We start from the raw sequence: 19,847 nt of genomic DNA, 5'->3' as shown, positions 1-19,847 counted from the left end.
CAGAACTTCAATGCACTGTGGACATCTGGCAGGAAACATTGCAGATAGTGAAAAAGCTATGTGGATAACCAGACACTTCTCACAACAGAACAAAAAAATGCTTGAATTCTTCTGCCCTGCATAGAAGCATTGATGTGATCTTCAAGTTGAACCTAACCATCAATTCAATTACCATTAAACCCATCTAATCCATAAGGGAATTGGGGGCTGGTGAGGCACTCTTCTTGTAGCACTGGCAGGTTACTTTTTTAACTTAATCATAATCATCATTTTCAATCCTGAAAAATGCAAATCATGATCACAGGAAACTGGAGCCAGTTCTGGAAGCATAGGGTGCAAGACTGGAGCCATTGCTGAGCAGGATGCCAGTCCTTCATGGATTCTAATTATAAAGTTGCATTGCTTTATTCGAACTAGTCCAGGGGTCCTCAATCACGGTCCTGGAGAGCCGCAGTGGCTGCAGGTTTTTGCTCCAATCCAGTTGCTTAATAAAAAGCACGTATTGCTAAAGTAACACTTCTGCGTCACTTTAGTGATTTTGGGCCCTTATTGCTTAATTTTGTCTTAAACAGCTATTTTAATTGCTCCTTATTATCAATAACATGCAAATGACAAGAGAGAGCAGCATTTCTCCATTTAGCTTATTTACATTTACACCTGTGTGTATTTATCTGCACTATTGGGTTTAATTAAATACTTGAAAGAAAAATGAAGAGAAAAAAGTGAAGAAAATCTAGGATATGAGAATGACCTGACATAGCAGAGTTAATTTAATTTCATAGCTTGTTAGTGCTTTATTGGCAAGAATTGCTTTCTAATTAAGCAACCAGGTCAGAACAAAAACCTGCAGCCATTGCGGCTCTCCAGGACTGGGATTGAGGACCCCTGAACTAGACGAGTTCTAAGAACAGAGAAATCCGAAATACTGTATTGTAAAGCAACCTTTCTCCAGCCATTAGATGGTCAGTGTTGGTCCGATTGGTAAAACTTTTCTAAGGAGTCGCACGTTGATGACGTAATTTGTTTCTCTTTGTTTGATTCCGTGGGCGGACTGCCATCCCGGGCATGTGTGTGCGCGCATAAAAGAAAAAAAAAAAAACGAACAGAAGGAAAGAAGAGGGAAATAGAAACGAAGAAATAAAAAGCTGCGAAGAGGAGAAGTATCGGTAAGCAGCGAGCGAGGGAGGGAGAGAATAACGGGTGTGTAAAGAGATGCAGGACGTGGGCAGGAATGCCGGTGACTGGGCATGGAGGTAGAAAAAAAAAAAACAGCGAGGGATTTGGCAATGAATACTGGAAGAGGGACATAACAAGGAGGTAAGAGAGGTGCAAAGAGAGAAAGAAAAAGACGCAGCGATCTGCGGACGTGCATCCGTGTTGGTGCTGAATCGCTACCCACTTCCAATCTCCAGTTTACGTTCACGCTGGCCGAGTCTCCGGGCTGCCGTGTAAGACGCTCACTCACTCCGCTGGTGCTCGTCATTCAGTCCGATTTTAGCGTGCGGAGGAGTTCATAAGACTTATCACCTACGTAGCGTTTATAAACGCCGGAGAAAATGTCATGTAACACGCGGACAGGGCCGGATTCGTGTGCGACTTTAAACCGAGGGGGGGCTAAAACAGTGGAGGGGCAAACGGGCGTGACATATAAAATGACGCCAATTTAATTATTTTTTTTGGAAGAATTTCCGAGTCCTTAAACTAGTACTACCAATAAATAGAAATCGACATGTTTTCATTTTAAAGAAACAATAATGGTGCACTGAAGTTGTACGCTGACTCGGCGGATCGCAAAGTGGCGGCGTCTGAAGCGGCTCGACTCGTCTGCAAACGCGGATGAAGTGGCGGCTGCTTCGACAGGCAGGGCTTCAGTTGCGCCTGTCACTTCAACGGCTTTATTCTATCATTTGGTACACATATGGCGGCGTCGCCTGCATTGCAAGACATTCATTTCTTCATAGTCGCACAAAAATCTTTATATATAGGCCAAGTACCACTGTCTCACTCATCACGAAATCTCCCGAACCATGAGGACTTGAAATTTGGAATGTAGGTTACCCTTGGCCCTTAGGTGCTAGCTAAGAAACGGTTTTTAAAAAATTCGTGGTCTGTCCGCTTTTCTCAAGAGAACCACTTAACTGATTTAGATCTTGTTGTTTTCTATAATTTGGTTAATTTTGCGACTTCTCTTAGCGCGATAAGTACCGGAGTTCGCTTGCGGTACCGATGTATTTATGCAAATCCAAGAGAGTGGCTGTGGGCCGAGAGCAGGGGGCGTGGCCTTCCTCATTCACTCGCCAGCCTCTGTTAGGCGCTCAACGTCTCGCCACGTGTGGGAGTGCACCTCGCCTCCACTTAGCTAGCGATACCTGTTTGTTCAACAGACGTTATCATCTACAGATTGTTAAGGAGCAACGTTTGGCGTTTTTGACTTAGAGATCAGAGCTACGTGTGTTTTGGAGGGTACCTGCTGATTGCCAGAGATATCACGGCCATGTGCTTTTCTCCTCACGCGGGGAACGCTCTCCCGTCAGAACTGAACACGATCAGATACGGTGCCAACGCCTATTGATTTTTAAAGTTTGTCCTGTTTCATTACTATGTGGGTGCAGCCACGGGGTACAGCTAGTCCTTTTATATACTAAGCAATCAAGATGGAAAAGCGGCTCGTTTAAGCAAACAAAAGAAAAATAAATCAACAGAACTGTTGAATGTTAAGTGACAAATTGAATATATCGATTGAAATGGATTACACAAAGTCATAATAAACATACGGCGAAGGGCAGGTACTTATCTGAAAAGTATGAATGTCAAGTGGATTTCCTGCCGTGTTTCTGTTCAGAATTCCTCACCAGCGGCCGTCGAAAACACTTTGGAGGCTACGAACGATGGAGGTAACCCTTAATCTCGCTGGTACGGGATACTCTTCTGTACATACGAGATGTTTTCATCCATCCATTATCTAACCTGCTATATTCTAACACAGGGTCACGGGGGTCTGCTGGAACCAATCCCAGCCAGCACAGGGCACAAGGCAGGAAACAAACAAACACCGGGCAGGGCGCCAGACCACCGCAGGACACACAAACACCAAGCACACCCTAGGGACAATTTAGGATCACCAGTGCACCTAATCTGCATGTCTTTGGACTGTGGGAGGAAACCCACGCAGACACGGGGAGAACATGCAAACTCCACGCAGGGAGGACCCGGGAAGTGAACCCGGGTCTCCTAACTGTGAGGCAGGAGCACGAGATGTTTTCACGTACGAGATAAAGTCAGATATAAAAAAATGAATAAATACAAAAGTGCATTTCAGGTATCTCGTATGTACAGTATGTTAAAGCATCATACAAGTATCCCACATTTACAATATATTTTCAGGATAGGGGTTATCCCTAAATTTTGTTTTTCTCATTGTTCAGTTCAGAGCTTCCATAAAAACCTGTGAAACATAATGAAATGTTTACATTTAAATCATCACATGTGCTTAATATGACTGTGTTCCTCACAGGGGGTGGTATGGGATTATGTGTGTGGTGGGGTTGGAGGTTTGTTGCTGGTAGAGTATGGGGATCCGGCATATTTGGTCCCAGTATAATGATATTGAGAGCTGTGTCTGCATACTTGGACAAACATCAACGGTGTTTCCAGTGGGTGTGGGACTCCACCAGGGCTCTGTTTTGTGATATCAAGGCTCAGTCGGGGGCTCCACTTTAGTGGCCTTAGAAATACGTCACTGCTTTCTGCCCATGACCTGAGCCTTTTGGCTTCATCGGGTTTTGAAACTCCAGCACACATTTAGACCGTTTGTGTGAAGCAGCAGATATGAGGATCAGCAGCTCCAAGTCTGAGGCCGTGGTCCTCCTTTTAGTGGGGGTGCTGGCCTGTCCCCTCTGAGTGGGAGGCGAGTTACTGCCTCGGGTGGAGGATGTCACAAGCTGTCTATTAAAGCAGATGGCCTGCTAGTAGTTTGGGACCGACCAGGACTGAGTGGGTAATAAGAGAGGCAGATGTTCAAAACTAAGGGTAATTTTTTTTTATTCCACGCTAGACAAGAAAAAAATAAAACAGTTGATGTAAAAGGATGCAGAAAAATGTATAAATAATCCTGTGACAAAATAAACCTAATTATGAAAAAATAAAAGGAAAGATGAAATTGTCTTACCCTTATAGATCTACAGTAAATTCTAGTCTATGTAAGGGCATCAGCTGCCTTAACATAAAACAAAACTGGACTCTGTTTCTGTCCAGGTCAAAAGTACAACTCCTCAAAAAATAATCTCGGGAGCCGTTTTTGGTCCTTAGGAACCTGACCCGCTCCTTAACATCAACCAACAGCTCAGCCACCAGGCACCTCTTAGTCTGGCGTGCCTTGCCCTACCTCACCCTTCTTCTCAAATCTCTCTGAATGATCGTACCCCCTGCAGACACAACTGTCCTTATATAAAGACTTCTCCATTCCCAGGGTCCTCTCTCCTAAACATAGGGAGATACCATTTCAGGCCTGCAGGGGAAATCCTACACTTCAAGGAAAAATCAAAATATCCAAACCCAAAATACACATAATAAATAAAACACTAAGCAACAAAAACATTTGTACTTAACCTACAAACGGAAACGTTATGGTACACATACACTACTAATCCAAAATGGACCCCCCAATAGCTGTCTTTTGACCTTCCCAGGCACCCGTGACTGCGTTTAGCTTCGGCGCCACCTTTAAAACACCGGTCGGTAAAAGTTGAATGTTACGCGCGAGGCTTGCACCCGAAACAATCGGCGGAACATCCGAAAAAAAAACAAAAAACTAAAACAACCTGACGGTAAGTCCAAAAACTTTGTTAAGGTAATTTTTTTTTTTCTTTTTCCCCCATTGTAAACTCGCTGGCATATTGCTCATTGATGTTCATACCTAAAATTGATGTTCATACCTAAAACTTATTGAGAACCTTGCCCCAGTGTCTGTCTGTACTATACTGTGTTAGCGTCACAAACACCTGAGGGTCTTGTTCATGAGTGAGGGGAATTGGGATGGCGAGATCGACAGACAGATTGGGGTGGCGAGTGGAGGTTTGCAGTCGTTATATATTGATCTGTAGTCGGGAAGAAAGAGCTGAGCCAGAAGGCAGCGCACTCAACCTACCACTCGATCTTCGTCCCTACCCTTCACCTATGGTCATGAGCTTTGGGTAGCGGGAATGAGCTTTTTCTGCGGGGTGAGGAGAGCAGACATCCAGGAGAGACTCGGAGTAGAGCCGCCGACCCTCTGTGTCGAGAGGAGCTCATTGAAGTGGTTCGGCATCTGAAGTGGACGCCTCCCAGTGGAGGTTTCACAGGCACGACCATCTGGTAGAAGACCCTGAGGAAGACTCAGGGGCTCACTGGGAGCTCCTTGGTCTCTCTTCCACTGAACCTGACACCTTCGATAGTCATGACCGGGATGAGCTTGTACAAATTGAGGACACCACATGAAGCGAGGGGACGGTGCAAAAGTGTACAGTGTGCTTTTATTGAAAACAGAAATCAAAACTAAACAGTGCAGTACTTTAAAAAAAAAAAAAAAGATGGTGCAGTCCCTCCTCACATTGGGGAGCCTCTCGAACCCAACACCATTGATAATTATAACCGAATGAGCTGACAGATGGGGACAAATCACACAAGGAGCAAGGGGATGGTGTGAAACGTGCTCTGTGCTTTTATTAAAAAGAATCCAAACAAAACCAAAAACAGTGTCCACAGTGTAGTGCTTCAAAAAAACACCCATACGTAAATAATCCATAAAAACGAGTGAATAAATCCTTTAATAGCAGAGGTTAAAAATGCAGTCACTGGCTCCTTCAGATCCCAGCCCACTTCCTTTTTCGTCGCCCCTGCCCACCCAGAACTCATTCAGTAGCCACGGTCTTCTTCCCCCGAACCCCGACTTGGCTACCGTGCCAGGTTGGCACTCCTCCCGTCATCCTTCTCGGACCCGCAGTCCTACCTCTGACCCCTGGGGAGGTCATCCACCATGCTGGTCCCACTCCACGCCAATGATCAGTGGGGGCACCACCAGCCCCTAGAGGGTGTCACAACCTACACTCCTTTGTGGGGTTCATGTTGTATTTCTCCTCTAGGTTGCCGGATCGTCCTCCTGAAACTGCTCTTCATACTCTTTTTAACCTCCTTCCCTCATTTCTGTCTCGCGCATCTCATTTTATATGTGGGGACGTGGTATAGGTGTGGCGTTAGCAGCTGCCGGCATCAGTTTTGTGGTATAGGTGTGGCGTTAGCAGCTGCCAGCATCAGTTTTGGACACGGGACGATTCCTCACCTGCACACTTAAGTGAGGAACTGCCCACACTGCATCGTGCCCGAAAAGGGTCTAAGTGCGGCCTGCCCGTACATATGACATATAGGTCAGGTAAGGCCCACAACTTCGGTCACGAAACGTCCTTAGACTCCGATGACCCTCATCTTAACCATTGTCACACAGGCATGTTTAGTGGGCAGTCAACAAGCCCAGAGGTGAGTGAAACATCGAGAGACGAGGGGTTGATTTACGGTACTAACGCCTCTCTCTCCTTTTCATCAGAACGAAAGAAGAAAAATAATGAACCTACCACACTTCCGGGTTCCCAAGATGGCGGTCAGAAACGGCACTTCCGGTTCCCTCTGATGACATCACTTCCGACTCGTTCCGATGACGATACTACCGGTCTTCCTTCAGAAAATCCGCGTCACTTCCTCCACATCACTTGCCGGTCCCTGTTGATGACGTCATAGGCGTCTCCCTGTTTTGTCGTCCTCTCCTGCCAACTCTCTTCCACCCGCCATATTGTGGTCTATAAAAACGCCATCTTGCCATGTTCAAATTGTCGGACGTGACTGGGGAATGTTTTTGACCGTCTGATTTTTTTTGCTTCAGCGTTTTCTTTTTGCCCAACAGACATTAATACGGGAACGGTCCACAAATCTTTCCAGTTGTGGAATTCTTTTTCTTTATTACACCGTAGTGCCATGGCGCCCTAATGTTAACCACAGTCTAATGCGATGGGTGTTAACGTGACTGACGTGGAGGGCGTTTCGTGATGTTGGGACTTTACATGACTGACCTCAAAGGTACCGTAGTCCGCAATTACACTCTGTTGTTGTCGCACCCGAGAACCGCTCCAGCCACACTCCACGGTCCTCTATGTGTAATTGTGGTTGGGTGTGACCCTGGGCTGTATACAGTGGGTACGGAAAGTATTCAGACCCCCTTCAACTTTTCACTCTGTTATATTGCAGCCATTTTCTAAAATCATTTAAATTAATTTTTTCCCTCATTAATGTACACACAGCACCCCATATTGACAGACAAAAAAATAATTTTTGAAATTGTTGCAGATTTATTAAAAAAGAAAAACTGAAATATCACCTGGTCCTAAGTATTCAGACCCTTTGCTCAGTATTTAGTAGAAGCCCCCTTTTGAGCTCATACAGCCAGGAGTCTTCTTATGAAAGATGCAACAAGTTTTTCACACCTCGTCACCATTCCTCCTTGCAGATCCTCTCCAGTTCTGTCAGGTTGGATGGTAAACGTTGGTGGACGGCCATTTTTAGGTCTCTCCAGAGATGCTCAATTGGGTTTAAGTCAGGGCTCTGGCTGGGCCATTCAAGAACAGTCACAGAGTTGTTGTGAAGCCACTCCTTCGTTATTTTAGCTGTGTGCTTAGGGTCATTGTCTTGTTGGAAGGTAAACCTTCAGCCCAGTCTGAGGTCCTTAGCACTCTGGAGAAGGTTTTTGTCCAGGATATCCCTGTACTTGGCCGCATTCATCTTTCCCTTGATTGCAACCAGTCGCCCTGTCCCTGCAGCTGAAAAACACCCCACAGCATGATGCTGCCACCGCCATGCTTCACTGTGGGGACTGTATTGGACAAGTGATGAGCAGTGCCTGGTTGTCTCCACACATACCGCTTAGAATTAAGGCCAAAAAGTTCTATCTTGGTCTCTTCAGACCAGAGAATCTTATTTCTCACCATCTCAGAGTCCTTCAGGTGTCTTTTAGCAAACTCCATGCGGGCTGTCATGTGTCTTGCACTGAGGAGAGGCTTCCGACAGGCCACTCTGCCATAAAGCCCTGACTGGTGGAGGGCTGCAGTGATGGTTGACTTTCTACAACTTTCTCCCATCTCCTGACTGCATCTCTGGAGCTCAGCCAAAGTGATCTTTGGGTTCTTCTTTACCTCTCTCACCAAGGCTCTTCTCCCCCGCTCTAGGCTCTAGGAAGGGTTCTGGTCGTCCCAAACGTCTTCCATTTAAGGATTATGGAGGCCACTGTGCTCTTGGGAACCTTAAGTGCAGCAGAAATTTTTTGTAACCTTGGCCAGATCTGTGCCTTGCCACAATTCTGTCTCTGAGCTCTTCAGGCAGTTCCTTTGACCTCATGATTCTCATTTGCTCTGACGTGCATTGTGAGCTGTAAGGTCTTATGTAGACAGACAGGCGTGTGGCTTTCCTAATCAAGTCCAATCAGTAGAATCAAACACAGCTGGACTCAAATGAAGGTGATCTCAAGGATGATCAGAAGAAATGGAAAGCACCGGAGTTAAATATATGAGTGTCACAGCAAAGGGTCTGAATACTTAGGACCAGGTGATATTTCAGTTTTTCTTTTTTAATAAATCTGCAACAATTTCAAAAATTCTTTTTTTTGTCTGTCAATATGGGGTGCTGTGTGTACATTAATGAGGGAAAAATTAATTTAAATGATTTTAGCAAATGGCTGCAATATAACAAAGAGTGAAAAATTGAAGGGGGTCTGAATACTTTCCGTACCCACTGTACATTTGTCAGAAAATGAAGAGATTCTTGAATGGACATCTGTAGATGTGCTTGTTGCAATGAAAGTGAAGCCTCCATTCCTTTATCGGGACCGTGCGGGACACGACATTCAAAAGCGATGGCTCTCGCCGCCATTTCAAGCTGTCTTACAAATACGTGGCACAACAAGTTAAAGCATCACATCACATCTGTTTGCTCACGTTGATTTCTGAACCATCTTCTTGATGAAATAAAACTGGCGATCGTGAAAGCTAATTTGTGTGATTGACTTTTGTTTTTTTTGTAAAAAAAAGAGTAAAACACCGTTCCCTCATTCCACAACAACAACAACATTTATTTCTATAGCACATTTTCATACAAACAGTAGCTCAAAGTGCTTTACATATTAAAGAATAGAAAAATGAAAGACATAATTATAAAAAATAAATCAACATTAACATCGAATAAGAGTAAGGTTCAATGGCCAGGGGGGACAGAAAAACAAAAACTCCAGACGGCTGGAGAAAAATAAAATCTGTAGGGATTCCAGACCATGAGACCACCCAGTCCCCTCTGGGCATTCTACCTAACATAAATGAAACAGTCCTCTTTGGATTTAGGGTTCTCACAGAAGGGCTTGATGATGATGATGGTCACGTAGACTTCTTCCTTTTAATCCGTCCATCATTGTCGGAGCATCATGAAGCTTTGAGTAGGTGGAGGTGGCGCAGGCCACCACCACAAAGAAACCGGAAAAAGAAACAGAAAAGAGAGTAGGGGTCAGTACCGATTTTAGAGCCACCATGAATAGTTGTTATGATGAATTGAACATACAGAGTATCAGGATTAAGTTAAATTACGATTAAAATGAAGTTATAAAAAGGCCATGTTAAAGTAATGTGTTTTCAGCAGTGTTTTAAAGTGCTCTACTGTATCAGCCTGGCGAATTCCTATTGGCAGGCTATTCCAGATTTTAGGTGCATAGCAGCAGAAGGCCGCCTCACCACTTCTTTTAAGTTTAGCTTTTGGAATTCTAAGGAGACACTCATTTGAGGATCTGAGGTTACGATTTGGAATATAAGGTGTCAGACATTCCGATATATAAGATGGGGCGAGATTATTTAAGGCTTTATAAACCATAAGCAGAATTTTAAAGTCAATTCTGAATGACACAGGCAACCAGTGTAGTGACGCTAAGACTGGTGTGATGTGTTCAGATTTTCTTTTCCTAGTTAGGATTCTAGCAGCTGCATTCTGCACTCGTTGCAAGTGATTTATATCTTTTTTGGGTAGTCCTGAGAGGAGTGCGTTACAGTAATCTAGTCGACTGAAAACAAACGTGTGAACTAATTTCTCAGCATCTTTCAGTGATAAAAGAGGTCTAACTTTACTTATGTTTCTTAAGTGAAAAAATGCTGTCCTAATGATCTGATTAATATGCGATTTAAAGTTCCCTCTTGCCGCTGTTCTTTTCGGTGAGGTTTTGTCTCCTCTGTGGGCCATTTTCATATGTAGCTTTTCCACACGTGTACCGTATATTTGTGAATTTAATCCACACCCTTCTTACAGTTTCAGAGGGCTAAAAAAAATCTGATGCGGACTAGAATCCTAGGCGGATTGGATTCGCGGTCGAGAGCCGCACATGCCACAAGAATAATATATTTGCGCTATTAGCTGCTTACACCCCTTGGGCAGTGGCATAGCCCCGGGCGGCATTATTGGCCTAAAGGCTCAGTACAATCCGTGTGTAAGCAGCAGATTTCAGAAAAAATATCACTCATGAATGAAAAAAGTCAAATTCTCTGATTTTTATCCACAAATACTTCAAAAATAATTTTCAGACTGTCCTTCTGTGACGGCATCAGACACAGCAGTTGAAATTTATGAGGCAATAACACAAGCATAAACACTGATAATAATTTCTAGGAAGATAAACAACTCACTTACAGTTTATAATTTCGTTTCGTTATCAATCCGAATGTGTCCTTGCTCTGCGCACAAAACAATACAATACAATACAATACAGTTTATTTTTGTATAGCCCAAAATCACACAGGAAGTGCCGCAATGGGCTTTAACAGGCCCTGCGTTTTGACAGCCCCCCAGCCTTGACTCTCTGAGAAGACAAGGAAAAACTCCCAATAAAAACCTTGTAGGGAAAAATGGAAGAAACCTCGGGAAAGGCAGTTCAAAGAGAGATCCCTTTCCAGGTAGGTTGGGCGTGCAGTGGGTGTCAAAAGTAGGGGGTCAATACAATACAATACACAGAACAGAACAATTCCTTAAGACAGCATAATAATAAAAATTTTAGAATTACGGTTTAACAGTAGATGATAGGACATAATTAGGTTTGGATATTTTTAGAGTCCTGGAGACCTCATCCATCTAGCTGCATCTCCATTTGGCCATGCCACGGCTAAAACGTTGCTCCGATGAAAGGACCCCTCTTTCCCATGATTCCTGTGATCCTCCATCAGGGATGACTTTACCATAGGCAGGCAAACAACTTGGCAGGTGGGCCGTGGCAACAATGGCCACATTTGGGTACTGACATCCCCACCTATCACTCGTACACTACACTGGTTCTGGTTTTCGCAGCGTAATTATATTAAACTAATAACTAGAACACGGCTTATCAGTGCACGTCTATACCAGGGGGTCTCCAACCTTTTTTTTTTTTTTTCCCCTATGAGAGCTATTTTTACAAGATGAAAACGGCCGAGAGCTACTCATGTATATTCTCGTAGCTTATTTCAACCCAAACAAACTGAATACGCTTGTTTTGCCTGAACATTTACAAAATGCATGATCAGGGATCGTAAAGCCATATAACAGATAGTGAAGACAGCTGAGAAGATCATCGGTGTCTCTCTTCCTTCCATCATGGACATTTACTTACACCACAGGCTGCATCTGCAAAGCCACCAGCATTGTGAATGACCCAACACACCCTTCATACTCACTGTTTAAACTCCGAAGGTACCGACACATTCAGGCCCTCACCACCAGGATGTGTAACAGTTTTTACTCCCCAAGCAGTCCGATTGCTGAACACTCAAGGACCGGTCTGATATCCGATATATTTGTTCTGCTCTGCAGCATTGCACATGTTTGCACATTTGACTCACATGCACCTTGTTATTTATTATGTATCTTTATGTTACGCGTCATGGATTCTTCGTTGTCCTCTGTTCTGTTGTAGCACCATGATCCTGGAGGAACGTTGTTTCATTTCACTGTATGCTGTACTACTACTGTATATGGATGCAATGACAATAAATACTCTTGAATCGTGAATTTTGTAAATGTTGGCATCCACAGCTCACATTTTGCATTTAAACATCAGAAAAAAAAAATATTTAGTTCACCTGCAAGTGCATTTCGTGTGTCTAGTGTATCTCACACTATTGAATTAAAACCAAACAATGCAATTCCAAATACACAGATGTGACTTTTTCATTTGTCATCTTGTTCCATGTCACTGTGTCACTTTATTCACATGTCCAGTTACACGTGTGGTGTGTTTTATATTTTGTCAGATGACTCAACAAGAGGGGCAGGTGTCTGGTGGAGTGGAGTTCACTCTTATGGAGTCTTTTAAATGTTCGTCTGTCAGTCTTGTTCTGAACTTTGATTTCACAACATTCGCGTCAGACTCACAGAGGTGTGGAGACCCAAACAAAGCAGCCATTTTCAGAGCTGCTTGGTGAAGATTCTTCTAGTTATCTGGCTCTACTAAGCTCCAGAAATGCTGAGAATGCTGTTGAGACTTTAACTGCACGTTATTTTGATGGTTTACTAGTATATAAAATATAACGTCTCTCTGACTGTATTTCTGTCCGCTTTTCACGGGAGAACTACTTAACGGATTTAGATCGTTTTTTGTTTGTTTTTTTTATATATAACTAGGGGGCTTCGCTCGCCCACCCCCTGGGTTTGGTTTACCGGATATACAATTTAAAAAGATTGCTAGTTTCATGGGAATTGTTACATGTGCATTATTTTCACTTTTATTTTAAAACTTTTGTAAAAACATTACTTTATTTCCGGTCCTGGGCGTGGTTACATCTCTTTCTCACAGGGTGTATAACGCTAAGGAGAAGCAGTCGGATCATCTGCTGGCGAGCTGCCTGCTCTGCTTGTCTCGCTGCCCAATCATTTCAAAGCCTGTACAGCAGTTGTCCTTTTGCCTCTTCACATTTTTGTCACTCGTGTTGTGAACGGGGTGGGGGTTAGTTTGGCTGAACGCACGCCAAGGAGAAGCAGTCGGATCATCTGCTGGCTTTATGCTGATGGCGAGCTGCCTGTTCTGCTTGTCTCGCTGCCCGATCATTTCAAAGCCTGTACAGCAGTTGTCCTTTTGCCACTTCGCATCTTTGTCGCTCGCGTTGTGAACAGGGTGGGGTGTGTTAGTTTGGCTGAACGCACGCCAAGGAGATGCCGTCAGATCATCTGCTGCTGGCGAGCTGCCTGTTCTGCTTGTCTCGCTGCCCGATCATTTCAAAGCCTGTACAGCAGTTGTCCTTTTGCCACTTCGCATCTTTGTCGCTCATGTTGTGAACGGGGTGGGGTGTGTTAGTTTGGCTGAACGCACGCCAAGGAGAAGCAGTCGGATCATCTGCTGGCTTTATGCTGCTGGCGAGCTGCGTGTTTTGCTTGTCTCTTGTCGTTGTTTTAAGAACTGGGAGCATGTGAAGCGTGTCTGCCAACAGCAATCCAACAACTGCTAGGTTAGATGTCCGTGGACTTGTTTTAAACTTTGCCATTCTTCTAATGAACAATTCAAACCCCCGAACCCAAATCAAACAAGCACTTAAATGTCCCCAATCATAACTTCACTATAATAATTATTATGGTGTTACACCGTTCTATTAGTTCAACTGTTTTACATCATCCAGGAAACAAAAAAATAAAGAAAACTTAAATAATGTCTCATACATTCATTTTTAGTTCTTCATCATCAATTGAGCAAAGCACCCCTTTAAACCCCCATACATTTTTAAATACATCTAATGTATTCATCAATTTATAATACGTGTATTCCATTATTATTATTCTGGAGCGTACGTTTATCTTGAAAATCAAAAGCGCATCAGTTGGCCCTGTCCATGTCTTCTTTCTGTTGATTTCACTGTAATTGAGGTGTGGCATAGCAATTCATCACCACTGTTTAGAATGGTGGTCTTAGTTTAGGTCGGATCCAGACTTTGGACCACTCTCTGTTCCATTTTGATTAAACGTGTGTAGGCCTGTGTTGTCATTATGAAATGATTCAAAATGAAAAGGCGTAATTATTTTTTTTATATATAAAACATTCTCTACTCTCCCTGTTCTTGACTTTGCCTCGGTCAGCCAAACTTTGCCACAGCATCAAGTAAGTAGGTTGTCACTCTAAATTTTGCTGAGAGCATCTTAGGATAACCTGCGGTGGGCTGGCGCCCTGCCCGGGGTTTGTTTCCTGCCTTGCGCCCTGTGTTGGATGGGATTGGCTCCAGCAGACCCCCCGTGACCCTGTAGTTGGGATATAGCGGGTTGGATAACGGATGGATGGATCTTAGGATAACATGGAGGGTTCACAGAATTTCAAATCGCATACCTGCTAGTTTTCTGTGTTCATTAAAAAACTGGAAGTTAACCCTGAAATGCACTCCAGTTATTTTTGGTGACTCTCTGAAGTAAAACTCTTTTACTTTTTTACCTCCTTCAGGTTCACATGGCCGTGCAGGGAGGTGTTTAATGGCCTCCAGGACGGAGCTGTCAGCGTGAGAAGGGAATCTTAGAAGAGCAGACACAGTTTTACACGGAGAATGGCCTTAGCCAATGACAAAGACGCAATTGAGAGACTGGAACTCCTTAAACAAGAGGACTGTGAAGGGGCTGCACCAGAGGATTTGTGGGTGAAGGCGGAGGACTGTGAAAAAGGAGGAGGATTTTCAGTTCTTAAAGAGGAGGAGGAGGAGTGCAAGGTGGAAATTGTCGAAGTCAAAGTGGAGGATTTGGAGTATTTCTCACTTAATCCTGAACTGGAGATGCTCGAAACTGGGACCATGTTCAAGCCAGAAATCTTTGAAGAGCCTCATTCCAGTTTGCAGCATTGGATCGCGAACACGGGACAACTGGTTACCCAGCAGGATTCTATGGAACTGAAATGGGAGTTACCGGAGTATGAGGAGAACGTCAATGGAGGAAATGGGAGAGAAGATCAGCAGTCATCAAGGAGTGTCGGAATGAGTAAGTAATGGGACTGAACAATAAAAGAAAGTGGAAACTGGTAATCGTTATGGATCCTGCTTGTGGCTCTTTTGGTGTTTTAATAGGTCAAAATGAGAGGGAAACACACAAATAGGGACAAGCTGCTCGGGTACATAACGACTTAACAAATAATAAACTGTAAAGGTTTGTGCAAACACAAAAAAAACTGAAGGTGTCCAGCTCATGGTTTTCTCGTTTTTAGTATTAAACATCATCAATATTATGTTTCAAGAATTTAAATAATCATGTCAAGTCAAGGACACGTGAGCAGAAATCAGTTCCTAAACTCATTCCAGACATCTTCTGTCCTTTCCTGTCGCTGTTCCCAGTGGCATTAAGATGGAGTGTTTTGTTGGCGCTAACTGTGTCCACAGACTCGCATCCTCGCACCAGCAGCATTTACCGTAAAAGTGGATTTGTAAAACACAATGCTGAACTTACACGGATGATTATATAATAATACAGCATAAGTGGGGGAAGTTCCATGATTCGTTGTGCAGGTACAACTAAAATCTAGGTGACATCCCATAATATTCTCAAACCGTGTTAATTCAGTTCAGTCACACACCGGGCAGGAGCAGCAACATCTGATGGCAGGCCTGTAAGGGGGTCCTTCACCACCCACTAACACCCACGCTGGTCCAGTTTAGAGTCCCCAGTCCACCTGACCTACATGTGTGCTGAGAGTGTGAAAGAAGAACTGGGGTCTCCTGGGGATGACTTGACCAGACACAACATCTGAGTGAACCCACAAGGCAGAAGACAAACCAAGCTGAACTGCCAGATTCCAGTTGTTGTTGGTCAGCTAAAAGCTCCTCGATGGTTACTTCCACCAAGAACTGGGCTGGAGCCATGAACAACTGTGCTACCACTGCACCATTGTGCTTTACTAATGGTAAACAAGTCTCAGATAGTCTTATTGTTTAACTTGAACTAGGTTTCTAAAGCATCAAATAAAACAAAACCAACAACGAGCACTCAAATTCATATCCCAGATTCTGTTGGTCAGATGTCCTCTCTGTGACCCCATTCTGGTGGAGGTGAATGTTAACTGAATTAGACAAAGCTTTGGGGTCGAGTCCACCAGAGAAGATGACATGTCCACTGCAGGGCCAGGTTAAAAGAAAAAAAAAAATTAGTAAGAGTTGTGAAAATAGCAAAAAATGAGAGGGCAACAGTGACCACTAGACATGGAAGGGCTTGAACTTGAGTTTGGGTTGAATTCACATGATACACACACTTCATCAGCTCCACCTGTCAGGACCAAAATTGCCCACCCCTGCACTAAATGATGTTCTGTGGTCTTCCCAAACATCAGTGGCACAAGAGACCACACTGACTGATTAGAGGCCGACTGCGTAAGACACAAATCATTAATGGCATCAGAGCACAGCTCAGTCCTTTAAAGTGACATTGACGTGTGTGGACCGTCGTGTTATGCAGTCAGCCATTCTGATGAGGGCTTACTAATTAGCAGGAGTGACAGTGGGGCACCACACCTGTGGATGAAGCTGTAACTTTTTTTAGTTGTGTCACCAGACATTATTTTATTCATTTATTTAATTAATTGATTTCATTTATTTAATTTATTGATTGATTGATTAAAGATGTTTATTTTTTCATGGCACCATTTTTATTTTGCTTCCTGTGCTTCTGTTTCGTGACTTCTTTGCTAACCGCAATGTGAGGTTTCAAGTGGCATGGCCCCCGCTAGTCACAGTGCGGCACTATGCCTGTGAATGAAGTTGTAGTTCTCTTTTTGGTTGTCTCATGAATCCAAATATTAATTAACTAAATAAAACTGTTTTATTGAAATGTGGATTTATTTTATTTTTTATTATTATTTAATTTCATTCCATTTTTGTTTTGCTTCCAAGCGCTAATGTTTTGTTGCTAAATGCAATGTCTGTTTTCATGCGGCATAGCTCCAGGAGTCACAATTCCTCTTGTTACTCCCATAACGGTATAATTAGTTGATGTTTGTAATGATTTATTGTCCAACTTTGTGGATACCTAAAACAATTAGAGTGTGTTACTTTCCTGGTTTTGATCCTTGCTACCCTTTCTATTATTTTGGCTTTGATCCTTGTTACCCTTTCTCTCTGTTAGTTTGGCTTTGATCCTTGTTACCCTTTCTCTCTATCATTTTTATCCTTGCTACTCTTTCTCTCTATTATTTTGATTTTAATCCTTGCTACTCTTTCTTTCTATGATTTTGTCTCTTCCTTGGGTTTTGTTTGCAGTTGGTTTTCCTGCACTTCCTTGTGTCTTATTTGAATCGCCTGGTTCAGCTCATCTCACTTCTACACCTTATCGATGTCATAGCAGTTTACACAATGCACTTGTAGATGTCTGCACATCCATGAACATTCTGGTCACTCTGAAGCATGTTCTTGTGTACAGTTTTCAATTGTCACAGTCGCTTAATTGTTTTAAGCATCTGCAGTCTGACATTCTGACTTGCTGTGTATATAACCAAACTATACAATTCAAAAGGACAGTTTCATAACATTTATTTAAACATCATTACGTTTAATTCAAATCTGTAATGTACTCAGACACTGGACTACTATAAAACGCCATGCATCCTCTTGCTTTCACACATTTCCTTTGTGTTATTATTTATCAAGTGACAATAGTGGTCCCTTGTACGTATTCATCTGTCCCATAATGCACTGTACATCCCATCAGGTTCACATTTAAAGTCACAGATACTGATACCGCACTCTTCTCCATGTCTCTTTGAGCTCTCATTGTTATTCGCAACAAGCAGATGTCAGGACTTCTTAAATGGCACGAGTGCACACACAATCATGGATTGCCTCAGCCATCTTAATTTCATGGTAAACACTTTGTGTTTGTGGAACCAACTGAGCTTCGATTTGAAAGTGAGGCTTGTTTAAGGCAGACTTACTTAGTTAGCAGAGTTTCCATTTCATATGTGCTCTCCTTGAAATAATCTAGGAATGGAACTGAAGGGTGAGGCAGGAGCACCAACCACTGTGCCACCTATCTCGTATTAAGATTTTACAATGTGTAACTCAACTCTTTGTATCATTGCAGATTTTCATGAGAATGCCAGCTTCCCCTCATCTGTATCTGCTGAGCCCTCCCTTCAGTGCAAACTGGAACAGAAACAGGACAAGAAGAAGAAGAGGAAGAAATCAACAAGAGGATCAGAGACTTTGACAGCAGGCTCTTTCCAGTGTAGTTTTCTTCCTGTGGGAGAAACCCTCAGAACTGACCAACCACAAGGACATAACACAGAGCAAGATGATTTGGGTGATGGACAAGAGTGTGGACAAACTTTTAAAAACAAGTCTGACTGTAAAGATCACAAAGCTGTTCATAAAAGACCAGAGTCGTATTGCTGTTCTGAGTGTGGCAAACGATTCGTTCATAAGAGCTGGCTTCAGGCACATGTAAGAATTCATACTGGAGAAAAGCCATATTGCTGCTCTGAATGTGGACAGAGATTTACCGCAAGCAGCAGCCTTCGCGTGCACACTCAGATTCACACTGGAGATAAGCCATATAGCTGTGCTGAATGTGGAAAAAGATTCATTAAAAGTAGTGATCTACTGAGGCACACGCGAATTCACACCGGAGAGAAGCCATATTGCTGTCCTGAATGTGGCAAAAGATTCATCAAAAGTAGCAATCTTCAGAGACACGCAATAATTCACACTGGAGAAAAGCCATATTGCTGTTTGGAATGTGGCAAGCAATTTTCTAACAGTTCCAGTCTCCAAACACATAAAAGAATCCACACCGGAGAAAAGCCATATGGCTGTGCTGAGTGTGGAAAATGTTTTGCCCACAGTAGCAATCTTGTAGGGCACATGCGAGTTCATGCTCGGGAGAAGCCATATTGCTGTTCCGAATGTGGGAACAGATTCTCCCATAAGCACAGTTTTCAGAGTCACATTCAAATGCACACTATTCTGGATTTGTGAACGTGGCAGATGATGTTCCTGAAGAAAAACCTTATTGCCGCTCTAAATGTTGTAAAGGATTCTCACTTTTAAATAATTTCTATGGACACTTAAGAATCTACAGTGGAGAGGACCTTTATTGTTATAGGGAATGTAGTAAACGATTCTCAAACTGCAGTAGACTTCATAGCCATTAAAGAATTCACACTGGTAAAACATTTCAAGGCTGTTCTGAATGTGTCACAAGTTTCACAGACAACAGGAGTCGTAAAGGCCACATGACATTTCACATTTGGGAAGCCCTAAAGGAGTGAGCTGCATAGGGAATTGATGCCCGAGTTACTTATGAGACAAAGATGTAGCCTGTTTCTGTCGGTGTAACATTGTGTATCGTGTGCTCCAGCCATCCGGCGACAGCTGAGGAACAGTTTAAGCACATGCATAGTATGTAATCAAGTATAAAAAATAAAAAAAAAAATTGAAAAAGTTATATGTACAGTGAAACCTCGGGTCATGACCGTAATTTGTTCCAAAACTCTGGTCACAACCCAATTTGGTTGTGACCCAAAGTAATTTCTCCCATAGGATTGTATGTGAATATAATTAATCCGTTCCAGACCATACGAGCTGTATGTAAATATATTTTTTTTAAGATTTTTAAGCACAAAATTAGTTAATTATACCAAAGAATGCACAGTTTTTATAGTAAGCTAAATGTAAAAATATTGAATAACACTGAGAAAACCTTGAATCAGTCTCTTTAAAAACAAGGCCGGTGCATTCTTTAACTGCCTTCTCGACCTTACGAGGCCAGCGCTCTCTCTCTCTCTCTCTCGCTTGCTCTCACTCTCTCTCTCTCACTCACTCTCT

At 43.1% G+C, this 19,847-nt stretch overlaps 2 protein-coding genes across 3 annotated transcripts in view; one reads left to right on the top strand and one right to left on the bottom strand.

Moving 5' to 3' along the window:
- The window catches only part of LOC120528175 (oocyte zinc finger protein XlCOF6-like), an 81,698-nt gene that overhangs the window by 14,277 nt on the left and 47,574 nt on the right, over window positions 1-19,847 (bottom strand). The gene's annotated exons all lie outside the window — the stretch shown is intronic.
- Window positions 884-19,195, top strand: LOC120528169 (zinc finger protein 501-like). Of its 2 annotated transcripts, none has more exons than XM_039752252.1 (3): window positions 884-1,166; window positions 14,498-15,021; window positions 18,106-19,195. In XM_039752252.1, the coding sequence occupies exons 2-3, from the start codon at window positions 14,598-14,600 to the stop codon at window positions 18,996-18,998; spliced, it is 1,317 nt and encodes a 438-aa protein (XP_039608186.1). In that variant the 5' UTR covers window positions 884-1,166; window positions 14,498-14,597; the 3' UTR covers window positions 18,999-19,195. The 2 variants fall into 2 exon arrangements, with proteins under 2 accessions (XP_039608186.1, XP_039608187.1); XM_039752253.1 differs by lacking the exon at window positions 884-1,166 and adding an exon at window positions 1,174-1,317.

Source organism: Polypterus senegalus, chromosome 4 (genome assembly GCF_016835505.1).
Source record: "Polypterus senegalus isolate Bchr_013 chromosome 4, ASM1683550v1, whole genome shotgun sequence".
NCBI lineage: Eukaryota > Metazoa > Chordata > Cladistia > Polypteriformes > Polypteridae > Polypterus > Polypterus senegalus.
The sequence above is the reverse complement of the archived record's forward strand: the minus strand, read 5'-3'. Positions and strand labels throughout refer to the sequence as shown.